The following is a 13,113-nucleotide window of genomic DNA, read 5'->3' on the forward strand; positions in this document are numbered from 1 at the left end:
TGTGTGAGCAATGACACCAAATTTAACACACCTGCTCCCCATTCACATCTGAGACCTTGTAACACTAACAAGTCACATGACACCGGGGAGGGAAAATGGCTAATTGGGCCCAATTTGGACATTTTCACTTAGGGGTGTACTCACTTTTGTTGCCAGCAGTTTAGACATTAATGGCTGTGTGTTGAGTTATTTTGAGGGGACAGCAAATTTACACTGTTACACAAGCTGTACACTCACTGCTTTACACTGTAGCAAAGTGTCATTTCTTCAGTGTTGTCACATGAAAAGATATAATCAAATATTTACAAAAATGTGAGGGGTGTACTCACTTTTGTGAGGTACTCTATGTATGTACCTCAAGGAGAAGTTGCGGGGTGCCCAGATGGATTGGTTCCATGGCAGAGAGAGACATGGTGGTCTCGTTAATGAAGCCATACACAAGAAAGCACAGGAAAGACTGGCCTATGATGATGTTCTTGTACTCATCTGCTGCCACCGTGATGACCTCCTGCTTAGCTATGTAATACACACACAGAACCACAGTCTCAGAAGCTTTATCTCATAAATAACACACTTGATCGATCAATCAATCATGCTTTCTACATAAAATAGTAAACTGTTATGTTGTTAATAAATGCATTTTAAAATATTCCAGCAGTCTCTTTATCAGAATAATATTAATTAATATCATCTGCTTTTAATTATCACTGAAACACAGAGAAGTAGTGAAAACCACTATTGATCTATTTCTGAGAAATCATGAATTTTTCATTGTTTTTCATATTGTGTGGGTATCATAATCTGACTCACATTCCAAAGGCTGGAGAGCCATCTCATGGGTGAGGAACATGAACTGGGTCCGGGTGGCTCCAGTGTAGAATTCCACTTTGCCAGTGATTTTGCAGGTGATGGTGCGTTGCTCATTGCTCAGGTTGTTAAACGTCATGGTTAACATTATGCCCTTATTGTTTTTCGTGGCCTGGGTGTACAGCTGCACATCAGGGTCTAGCAGTATGGAACAATAGAGTACACAGGTGAAAGGCTTACTTTACTTACTGCCATATTGTTTAAAGATTTATATACTGTAAATTATGACAACAAATGGAACTAGAAACTCCAAATTTAGTCATATCAATCCATTATATACATAATATAAACTGACCAAGAAAAAGAAACTGCCAAGGTTCACATAGCATGAGCAGGAAGTTTTTACTATCATGCAAATTAGTCAGATATAAAAGTAAGACAATGTTCATTAATGTGAATGTGAACAATGCATGTACAATGATACATTTACATCACATGTTCATTCATTCATCCTTACTAGATTTGTTTATATTTTGGGAAAATAAACTAAATCAGTTGTGCAAGCATGATTTAAAAAAACACAGTTCTGCAAACCTACACGAATATTTGGAGCACTAAATAACATACTTCACTTACATTTTGTTCATAAGAACAATTGTGGCACATTAGGTTTTGTTTTGTTTTGTTTTAGGTGTGATACAGGTTTTTATTTTCTTAGGATAAATTAAATAAATGTTAGATTTCTCTGTGAGATTTAACTAATTAACCATTCAGACATTAAAAAAAAATATCTTTACAATGGGTGCCAATAATTCAGACACATATATTCATATATACTAGGAGATTTTGGAGCAATGTATCTCCAGCGACTTGCAGAATCTATGCCAAGGAATATTGAAGCTGTGCGGGAGGCCCATGGCCTTCCTAAAACACTTTCAGTGATTTTTTTTCTTTTCATTTTTCACCTATCAACTGCTTGGCTTATACATTCTCCAAATGACCTGTAAGAGACATTCCAACTTTTCATGTGTTTCTAAACAATTCATAATAAATAATTGGTGCTTATTCTGAACATTAAACTATGGGAGAGAGGTGTAAAATAGTGTGATAGATTAGTTTGATATCCATTAATTGCTCTGCTCAATAATATAGAAACAAATCCAATCCAAACTAGTTTTCCTCTCTCTAAAGGAGCTATCTTCTTTCAGCAGGTGCTGGTAGCATCTGATACTCCTGATTTATCACATAATGCCCAAAGGAGAGAGGAAGAAAGAATGTGAGCTAGGACAACATTGAATCATTTTAGTTTTCCAGATGCTGAAGATGATAAATGAACCTCGAGGGATGAGCTAAACCGCTTGAATGAATATTTGATTAGACTTAAAAGCCAAAGTGAGAAAAAAGGAGAGTGCAGTGAAAGCTGGAACTGGTCCTGTTACCAACATTAGACAATGAACTCCAGTGATTTAACAGAAAAGTAAGCTCCCACCTTGAGCCCTCACTGATTTGTTGAAAGTATAGTCTCTAACAGCATAGAACAACTCTAAGTGCAATATTCCTGCATTATAACACAGTGCTGTTGTATATGATTGGACAGAAGGTGTTGAATAATTTTCTAGAACAGCAGCTTTAACATTAGTGCCATCTGTAATTTAGTTGACTGGTATATAGTAATTTTCTCGATCTAATACAGTTTCGTTTCTATAGTAACAGCTCATTCACAAGGACTTGTATGATGGATATTCCACATGATCTAAAACTAACAATAGACAATTAAAAAACAAACTTACTTTTGGTGAAGCTTTCCATAAGGAGATGATTATTTAACATTTTTTGGAAGGAGTCTCCAGTGTCAGCACTTTGTAACAAACGTAAAACTGTTCCTTTATGTTATGATTTCTTCCTGACAAGCTGCATGTTTTTACTGTTAACTTCAAGAGACAGAAAAAAAGAGAGGCCTGTGATGGAGTCATCATTTATAGCTCCTTGTTATGGCTACACTGGATTCAGCATTACTCCACATCCCATAATACCATACAGCCTACAAACATGGACTCCAACTCCCAGCACACATGTTCAAGTTCACCTGATTACTGATCACAGTCACCAGGACTCTCGTTTCCACTCCCTGACTGCGAAGTATATGCTCAGTGTTTTCATGCCTATTGTTAGTAAGCCTTGCACTCAATTAAAGTCTACCTGGTTTTTGATTTTGTTTCTTATTTTTTGGTATCCTAATGTTAGTCTTTGTCTACTTCAAGTTGTTTGCTGATCACCTGACCCTAACCTGTTTCCTGTGTATGATTTTGCCTATCGATTTTGTGATGTTGTTAAGCTTTACTAATAACGTGGTCTTACCCTGCATTTGTATCTTTGTCTGCCGCCGTGACATGCCTGTAACGTAAATGATGACAAATTGTTTCATAGACATTTCACAATATCAGTATATATGTAGCTATTAATGGGTAAAAAGTATATGCTGTTCATTAATAAATTTAATAATAATAATAATAATAATAATAATAATAATAATAATAGACATTGTTATAGTATAAGAGGAATAAAAAGCAAACTATAACAAACTGTTATAGAAAAAAATCTCTTTTTTTTCTCATAAGCTCAGATAGTTTGTTTCATTGAAAGACCATTTTATTTGAATCTTTTTGTCACTGGGAATGCTTGGGTGGCATGAGAGCATGAGGCATGACCTTGAAGAGTGTGTTTCTTGACCAAAAGCGTGAGTTTGCAACCCTGCTGATATCTCTACAGATATCACTATTACTGTATTATCTACTATTACTATATCACTATTGCTATACTATATGTAGTATGAGAGGTTTGGGTTAGGACTAATAATTTCCTCAACTGGTCAATACATTAATAATCATAAATGTGAAAGAACAACGCAACTTACTCTTAGTATATTTGTAAGAATTTGTGACGTCATTATAATCATTGGAGCCAATCATTTTGGTCAAAACCAACTTTCCGACATAGGTTTTGTCCACATAGATGACATTCAGGTTTTTGTACTTGTCTCTTTTATAGTAAACCACATCACTGTTGACCTGGTGGTGAGAAAATATTTGACAGGATCAGGCATGCATATAATGCTTCTTGGAGATATTATATTATAAAATAGTTCCTTGTGAATAAATGTCATAACACAAACTATGAATTTCAATAAGTCAACGCGCATAGAGCTGATATACTGCTCACCTCAGAAAACACAAATTGTGCATCAAAAGCATAGCCCAGATGGTCATTGTGGATGGCTTCAGCAGCTGCAGGACCACAGCGGTAATAACCTAGCTTAAACAAAAAGAGTTAAACATTTGTATTACATCTGATGTTATAAGAACAGCTCATTTACAGGGACTTGTATGACACATGTGCCACATAATATAAGATATAATAATAAGCTAATAAAAAAAAAACATTTTATTTAACAAATGAAAATGTCTAATCATTGATACAGTGAAACTTTCTGTAAAGAGTCTCCAGTGTCAGCACTTTGAAACAGATAGAGATAAAACTGCTAATTTAAGTTAAACAACTACCGGAAAATCTTCTGGATGACATTGTTTGCATTTTGCACTTTCTCGGTAAGATGACAAGCTGGATTTTTTATATTGCTAACTTCAAAAGAGTGGAAAATGAGAGGTTGGCGAGGGAATGGGGAACTTGCTTTATTGATATTCTACAACATTAGACTAAATGTATAAAAAGATATACACTGGGGGAAATAAGTATTGAACTCTTTTTTCAGTAAATATATTTAAAATGAGGTTATTCGCATGAAATTTTCAGCAGACTTTGGTATTAACTCAAGAAATCCGTAAATATAAAGAAATCCAAACATTAAAGTCCATAAATAAAGTTATGTGCAATAAAGTGGAATGGTTTACACAGGAAAAAAGTATTGAATACACTAACTGAAATGTATTTAATACTTAGTGGAGAAGCCTTTGTTTGTAATGACAGCTTCAAGGCGCTTCCTGTATGAAGAAATTAATCGGCCGCAGTATTCAGGTGTGATTTTGGTCCATTCTTCTAAAAATATTGTCTTTAAATCTTGTTCAATTGGATTCAAGTCAGGTGATTGACTGGATCGTTGTCCTGCTGGAAGGTCCACCCACGTCTCATCTTCATCATCCTGGTGGATGGCAGCAGATTCTTCTCAAGAATCTTCCGCTAAAGGGCTCCATTCATCATTCCTTCAATTATATGATGTCTGCCAGACCCATGCAATGAAAAGCAGCCCCACACCATGATGCTTCCATCTCCAAACTTCACTGTTGGTATAGTGTTTTAAGGGTGATGTGCAGTGCCTTTTCTTTTCCAAACATGGTGTGTAGTATAATAGCCAAAAAGTACAATTTTGCTCTCATCTGACCAGACTACGATCTCCAAGTATTTCATAGGCTTGTACAAATGTGTTGTAGCAAACTTTAAATGAGCTTCAACATGCCTTTTCTTTAGTAATGGAGTCTTGTGGGGTGAGCGTGAACAGTAGAATGCATTGCCTATTGTTTTCTCTGTGCCGATGGTACCTGCTGCCTCCAAGTCTTTCTGGAGCTCTGTCCGAGTGGTCCTTGGCTCTTGGGCTACTCTTCTGACTACTCTTCTGACTCCCTGGTCAGAAATCTTGCGAGGAGCTGCTGTGCATGGCCGGTTGATGACGGAGTGATGCTGCTTCCACTTGTGGATAATGGCCCCAATGGTGCTTACTGGAAGATTCAGAAGTTTTGAAATACGTCTGTATCCGATTCCATCAATATGTTTTGCAACAATAAGATTGCGAAGGTCTTGGAAGAGCTCTTTGCTTTTACACATCATGAGATGTTTCTTGTGTGACCTCTTGGTAACGAAGAGCCTTTTATAGACCATCAGTTTACTAACCAGCTGATATTAATTTGCACAGATAGGGGGTATAATTACTTATGGATTTCAGTTGGTTCCTTGTCTGACCTTGCATTGGAGAACTGCTTTTTCTTAACGTGTTCAGTACTTTTTTTCCTGTGCCATTCCACTTTATTGCACATAACTTTATTTATGGACTTTAATGTTGTGAATCCTTTATATTTCAGGATTTCTTGAGTTAATACTGTGGTCTGGTGAAAATTTCATGTGAATAACCTCATTGGAAATGTATTTACTGAAAAAAATGTTGACATGTTACATACTTATTTCCCCTACTGTAAATAAATATAGGTAAAAATGGTTGAATTTATAGCTGTACTGTCTGTTTAACAGATGAATCAAACCCTTATAAAATATAAACTTGGTAACAGCAACAGGGTGGTAACAGTCCTCCTTGTTATGTGATTTTTTTTTTATAGAAGGTATTGAAAATTAACAGAAGATTAAGAAAATATTTTATAAATTGGTTATTATAAAAACTGCAACAACAAAAAACAATTATAAAAACTGCTCAGTGTTTTTTAAACATTGAATGTTTAGTGGAGACTCTGCTTGATTAATTTTTGCACATGGCTTAAAATCAATAGAGATCTGTAGTGAGAGTTGTTGATTTGTAGATTTGCATGTTTGTATCATGTTTGCATGTTTCTCCATTGGAAATGTGTGACTGAAAATGGGTGAAGTCCTACCCTCGCTGATTTCCTGAGGAGTGGAGTCCACCACCTGCCAGCCTGAGTACTTTTCATGCATGTCATGCCTCTTCAAAAACACCTCATTCCAGCAGTGAAAGTTCCTGCAAAGACAAATTATGTTCCATATCATAAATGAACTAGCCAGACTAAGTGATTTTCTTGGCACCACCACCACCAGCAGCATACAGTATGGACAATATAGCAAAAGGGCTACAATGTTTCATGCAACAACCCATGATACTCAGCCCTCAACCTCATCACATTACCTCCAGTAAAGCATCTATTCCAACTCAGTTACTTGATTACTAATAATATTCACTTGCAATAACGCTACTCGCTTTAAATAACCCAGACTCTCAGTGTTACCTCATAAAGTCTCATCCCAGCTTTGCGTCGGTAATCAGTCTAAGTTTTTATCTGCCTGGCTTTATTTATTTATTTATTTATTTTAAATTTACTTCACTATGCGTCACATTACTGATTTATTTTAGTCTAATTTATGTCTGTTTGCTGTTTGCCTGACCTTGTACCTGTTTCACATTTCTGAGTGTTGACTAAGTAAAACCAAGAAACCTCCACTCATCATATCATCTCACCAAATGGTGTCTGAGACTTCTCTGTCCAGACTCCCATCCTCGTTTAGCACAATGTTAGTCTGCAGGTTACCATTGTTGTCATGCGCAGAGCAGTAGTTGGTAATCACCCTCGCAGGAAGGCCAAGGCACCGTAGGACTGCAAGCAACATTGGGTTAAAAAACAGCTCAAGCTTCATACAGTATGAGACTTCGGTCTACATCATACAGTGTAAAATATTGGTGTATGTCTGGTGTATAAGTATATTATAAAGTATATGTCTAGTGGTCTATCTTCTACTGCACAGAAAATAACATTTTGGTCTATGGCCTACATGATAAAGTATAAGACAATGTCTGTTGGTCTAGACACTGTTGCATACAATATCCATGTCTAGTGAACCAATGACTTTGTAGCAACACTGAAGCAAACCCTCAGCAGAATAGAACATTTGCCAGGAGCATCATGATAGACACTGATACAGTAACAACTATTCACCACTTAACTTCAGTGTTGTGGACACAAGTCATATGACATGGACTTGACTTCGACTCAAGTCACCGATTTGCTAACTTTTGACTCGACTTGACATTATCAAAGAAAACTTGGGACTTGACTTTTACATCAATGACTTCTAAACCAAAAATCAAAAACTAAACATTTAACAGTTGATCAACTACTTTCAATTAATTACAACTAATTTTCAGTAAATTGGCATCAATCTTCATTTCCAAAGTCAATGTTCAACCAGCCAGACAGCCCATCAATTTGCACTAGAAAATGACTAGATTGAAAGATTCCCCAACTTCAGAGGCACTTTGTGGTAGCCATGCTCTTAATGTTAGTAGACTTCACCTAAAAAGTTTATGTTGTTGTCAACAACACAATGGTGGCAACATGTTGAACCAGTGGTTCTGGAGTATCAGATGTAATAGCAACAATTTAAAATTTTGTTCATCATTTGAAGTTGCACAAAGCAAATCCCAAAGCAAAGCTAAATTGATCTGAGAGAGATGGGTACCCTCAGTGAATAGTCTTATGGGTCTTCTAAAATACCCATATATTTCGACTGAATTATAAAGTTCAGCTAGAAAGTGATGAGCACCAATTTTTAAATCGTTTGCATGATTTGGGTAAAATTTACCATACTAATTATTACTCTTGCTTAAAAATGTTGATAAAGAGCACATTATGACTTGTTTAGGACTCAAAACCTAAAGTTAAGGACTTGTAACTTGACTCAGACTTATCATTCTTAATTTGGGATTTGTCTTGTGATTTGAATTCAAAGACATGAGACTTACTTGTGACTTGCAAGACAATGACCTGTTCCTTGCCCCTCTGTATAAGTTATCTAGTTATTCACTTTAAGACATTTATTTTTATTGTAACATCTAATTCACAGGGATTTGTATGGCAGACAATCGACATGAAATGTGCAGTCAGTTAACAAATGAAAACATCTTATCATCGATATGTTAAAAGAGGAATAAAACATAGGTGTGCTATTATAGGAAAATAATCATATTTTTGGTAGTAACACATGCTACATGGCCGAAAGTTTGTGTACTTGACCAATCACACTCTTCTGGGGTTTTCCTCTAGATTTTGAAGCGTGGCTGTGGAGATTTGTGCTCATTCAGAAACAAGAGTATTAGTGAGGTCAGGCAATGAGGAGGTGAGGTCAGGGTGAGGAGCTCTGGGGTGCAGTCGGTGCTCCAGTTCATCCAAAAGGTGTTCAGTGAGGTCGAGGTCAGGGCTCTGTGCAGGACACTCGATTTATGACACTCAAACTTTAACACACCATGTCTCCATGGAGCTCATTTTGTGTACAGGGGCATTGTCATACTGGAACAGGTTTAGTTCCAGTGAAGGAAAATTATAATGCTACAGCATACAAAGCCATTCTATACAATTGTGTGTTTCCAATTTATGGCAACAGTTTGGGGAAATAGTTTACATGTGGGTGTGATGGTCAGTTGTCCACAAACATTTGAGCATAAAGTGTATCATCACTACACCCTGTCACTGATTAACAGTATGCCCCTTGTGTTTTAATCTTTACTTCATGACTACTATAAATTATTCAATAAGCACAGTGAAACTAATAGGAATGGTTTGTATTTGCCAATTTAATGCATGTAATTCTGATCTGCTGTTGTGGGAGTTTAAAGGGTTAGTCTATACAATATATGAGTTCATATGTGCTATACTTACAAGTGTTGAACACTCCAGCATACACCCAACATTGGCCAAACTTGACAGGCACACCTCCTTCCGAATAATACTGGTGCAGAATCTCTACACTGCCTGTCCAGGCTGTGGGCGCAGTACCAAACATGAAGTCACCACTCCAGCTACCTACTAGGACTCCATCATCATCTTGGGAGTTGATCTGAAAACGTATAGACAAAAGTATAAATGGTAAGCAATGTTAGAATGTTAACCAGCAACTGTTTTCAATGTAAAAACTGGATGGAAATAATGGGTACTTGTTTTACTAAATGTTATACCATTGCTGAGGCTTTCCGAACCACTTTTACAGCATCATCTCTGTACTGGAGGGGCATTTTCCCAAAATCCAGGATGAAGATGCAAGCTTCCAGAATTCCACTCTGAAACTACAGGACAAGGTATCTGTTAGATAAACACAAGTGCTATGTATATGTACAGTATATGAAATTTAGGTTAGTGATGTCCAAACCCAGCAGACTGCAAGAGTATTTCTATTGTAATGTTTCTGAACAGTGTAACTTCTTGCCTGTCCATAATTCCATGGTCGGCTGCCAATATTATTATAGTATCCGTTGAAGATCATTCCAACATCATTCAGCACATACTCCTGCCGCTCTTCTTCATTGCCCAGGTAAACCTGATCCTCTGTGAGGCATCAAGCACACAAATCAGCTTTGATATTTTCAGCTAAATTGGATAAATGAGAATTAAGTTGAACTTCATCATAAAATGCTAAGACAGTTGTGCTCACTCTGCGCCCATGGGTTGAACAGCACGTAGAAGTCTGTTGTCTGATTTCTCTGAGAGCGTTGTTTTCCAGCATTGGTTATAACAGTTACATAAGTGCTATACAGACCCACAATGCAGTCAGCGGCTGGTGTGATGCCCAACTTAGTCTCAGTGTTAATGGTCTCCACCACACGGATGCCCCAATTACTGATCGGGTTATTTTCACCAGGGGTCAAGCTGATTAACGTCTTTTGGGTACGGATGGGGTTCATGCCTATAAGACAAATGCAACACACAATGTTTCGGACTGAAGAGCCAACACTGTAAAACATACTTATTATACTCAAACATTTTCAACTCCTTTGAGTAATTACAGAGAAAGGAATCTACCAATGACAACAAAATTCCATGCTCACATTTCTACTCCTCCACAGACTTTAACTTCTACTACTTATACTACTCAGCATCCTCATCATTTTGTTGTGCTTCACCTCAAACACCCTCACATTTGACATGTTTTATGTCCTTATTTGTACTTTTGCTTTAGATGATATGGGTTTATATCAAGGGTTTCTGACTCATTCTGTTTCCCAAATCAGACCAACCTTATAAGATCAACCTGAGGATCCCTATAGCCCTGTAAAACAAACCAAATGTTTTTATAAATGTTAATTAGGAATAGTAGAACTCAACGCTAATGGTGTCATCTGAGATGCCTCTGATGCAAACAAATTTAGTCCTTCTTGTTTCTAATTTGTACTAAAATACTCTTCAAATATACCTTTACCAATGGATCAATGTCAAAATGTATTCAGTTTATATGGTGGTAGCATGGATCTGTCCACACAAATCCTACATTTAACCCTTATTTTTGAGATATTGCACTAACAATCAATGGACTGACATACAAATAGTCAAAATCATAGATAGCCAGAAATTGGAGCTTGAGTTCCTGAATATGTAAATAACATCTTTGTATAACAAACAGGAAGCATTCTACTAAAGAAAAACAGTTTCAAATGGTTGACTGTTGATCTTGCCGTGACATTGACCCTGTTCGAGGTCAACTCCAAAATATATTTAGATCATCTCCTGCTTTCAATAATAATTCCATATAAATCCTACACACATTTAACCACTTGTTCCTCAGATATAGTGCTACCGAGAATCTCGGACAGATGCACTGCTGGAAGCACAACCTTGTAACAGAGGCATGAAAATGGCTGCATAGAACCTGTCTATTATTATCTACTTATAATGTGACCCTATAAATACTTGCATTTTATTTATGCTTCAAATGATTAATGCTAAAAAATTAAATAAATAAATAAATAACGCTCACCTTCAAAGAGGGTATGTGGTGGTTGTTCTGATGTGTGTGGCTGTTTTTGACTGCTAGCTGACTTTTATCTAATGACAAGCTGGTCCATTGTAGACATGGTTAGCTAGCTAATAACATTATCTATTTTAATCAGTTTTGATTTGAGTTTTGATTTGATAAGGCACATGGCTTGAATCTTCACAGACTCCAATTATAATAATTACCGTTAACACTTTATTATAAAGTCCAAAAATACACATATATTAATATTTAACTATATGATCATAATGAAGCATATACATTAACAGCCAGCTGAGCTGTACGTATATATGAATAGCCTTTAGTAATGGTAGTTAAGTACTGACATTTTATTAGCTCATCCTGTTAATTAATATCATGACTTACACAGTAAATAAAAATTATTTACTTTGCCTTCTTGTACACAATGAGGGTAACCAAAACTTTAAGTTATTTAAGTAACTTTGGATATTCGAAATGAAAAGCCAACACCACTTAGAAGTTGCTTCAAGACCACATATTAAACCAGTTTATCAATGTGATGTTAGAAAAATGGTTATGATGTGATTTTCTTCAGGAGGTTGATCCATTTAAAAACACATTGCTATTGTGATTTGCAGACCTTATAATAAAGTGTAATCCAAATGCATTCAATAATAATAGAGACTCCTTTATCCTTTTCATTTGAGAACAACAGGGGCACTGTTTCATATTTTATATAAACAGAAAGTAGAGGCTCACCAATCAGGAACTCAATAAAATACAAGTCTGTTTTCGGGTCAAATTGGCGATTGAAGACAATGCCCATGATGAACTCTTGACCCCGACGGATGATCAGTTTGCTGAGCTTGTATGCATCAGTGTGATGGGAAAGCCTGTTTATTTCCTCATACATGTTAATATTCATCACAGCAAGATTTCCTGAAAAAACACACACGTGCAATGCTTTTGAATGACAAATACTCAATAAATTCAATTAGCAGACAAATACCATCATTGTAGGTTAACATAACTTCACTTCACTACTCTTATCTACCCTTAATCTTATTAAACACCCCCCCCCCCCCCCCCCCCCCCGACACACACACACACACACACACACACACACTTTATACCATACCACCAGTAGGCATGGGGGCCCGAGGTGTTGCTTCTTCAAACATTTCAAACGCAGGCATGATTTTGTTCTCTCCATTGCTGCAGGAAATTGGACGGTTCAACCGGCCTCGGTTTTTCTCACATGTGTCGAATATCGGCATGGTGTCAGTACGCAGGTGGTCTTCACTCTGTCCTGTGCTCAGATTCAGAGATTGTAATAATAATATTATTAATAATAATAATAATAATAATAATAATAATAATAGGAATACAGTTATTAAGAAGAGAAGAGGTCTATGAGCAAGAGGGACTTTTTGGATGTTCTGGATGTGGATTGGTTTCATTCCAAAAAATGTTATATATGTGAAACAACCTCACTTGTGTAATTGGCTAAATGAGATCAAAAACTGCAGTAAAATACATACTGTGTATCCATTATTGTCTTTGAGATGGTGAGTGTATAGGAAGAACTGTATTGGATTCTACATCGGTGAACAAATCTCATCACTGAAAACAGTTCTACAACTCTACACCAAACTAACACAGAAGAACAATGGCACAAAAATGCAAACAGTATCTGAGCAGTCATCATGTTTGATCTAAATAATATTTAAAATAACCAATTTCTTCTTCTATTAAACCTGGCATCAGGTGGAAAGAGAAAAAAGTGCATTTTACTCTAGTTTTCTTTAACTAATACATTGCAAAAGTACTTTT

General features: G+C 36.4%; 2 protein-coding genes across 2 annotated transcripts; both read right to left on the reverse strand.

Moving 5' to 3' along the window:
• Positions 1-252: 252 nt before the first annotated feature.
• Positions 253-1,021, reverse strand: LOC128634043 (coagulation factor XIII A chain-like). The gene is made up of 2 exons (XM_053683881.1): positions 811-1,021; positions 253-516 (listed from the first exon to the last, which is right to left on the reverse strand). The coding sequence occupies exons 1-2, from the start codon at positions 953-955 to the stop codon at positions 344-346; spliced, it is 318 nt and encodes a 105-aa protein (XP_053539856.1). The 5' UTR covers positions 956-1,021; the 3' UTR covers positions 253-343.
• A 767-nt stretch (positions 1,022-1,788) lies between these two features.
• On the reverse strand, positions 1,789-12,225 carry LOC108263083 (coagulation factor XIII A chain). The gene is made up of 10 exons (XM_053683337.1): positions 12,040-12,225; positions 9,982-10,233; positions 9,757-9,875; positions 9,509-9,616; positions 9,213-9,390; positions 7,019-7,154; positions 6,420-6,523; positions 4,027-4,115; positions 3,722-3,875; positions 1,789-1,808 (listed from the first exon to the last, which is right to left on the reverse strand). Exons 1-10 carry the CDS (start codon positions 12,203-12,205, stop codon positions 1,789-1,791), a joined length of 1,326 nt encoding a protein of 441 aa, XP_053539312.1. The 5' UTR covers positions 12,206-12,225.
• Between the last annotated feature and the right edge of the window lie 888 nt (positions 12,226-13,113).

The sequence above is a fragment of the Ictalurus punctatus genome, chromosome 1, assembly GCF_001660625.3.
Source record: "Ictalurus punctatus breed USDA103 chromosome 1, Coco_2.0, whole genome shotgun sequence".
In the NCBI taxonomy this organism is placed as follows: Eukaryota; Metazoa; Chordata; class Actinopteri; order Siluriformes; family Ictaluridae; genus Ictalurus; species Ictalurus punctatus.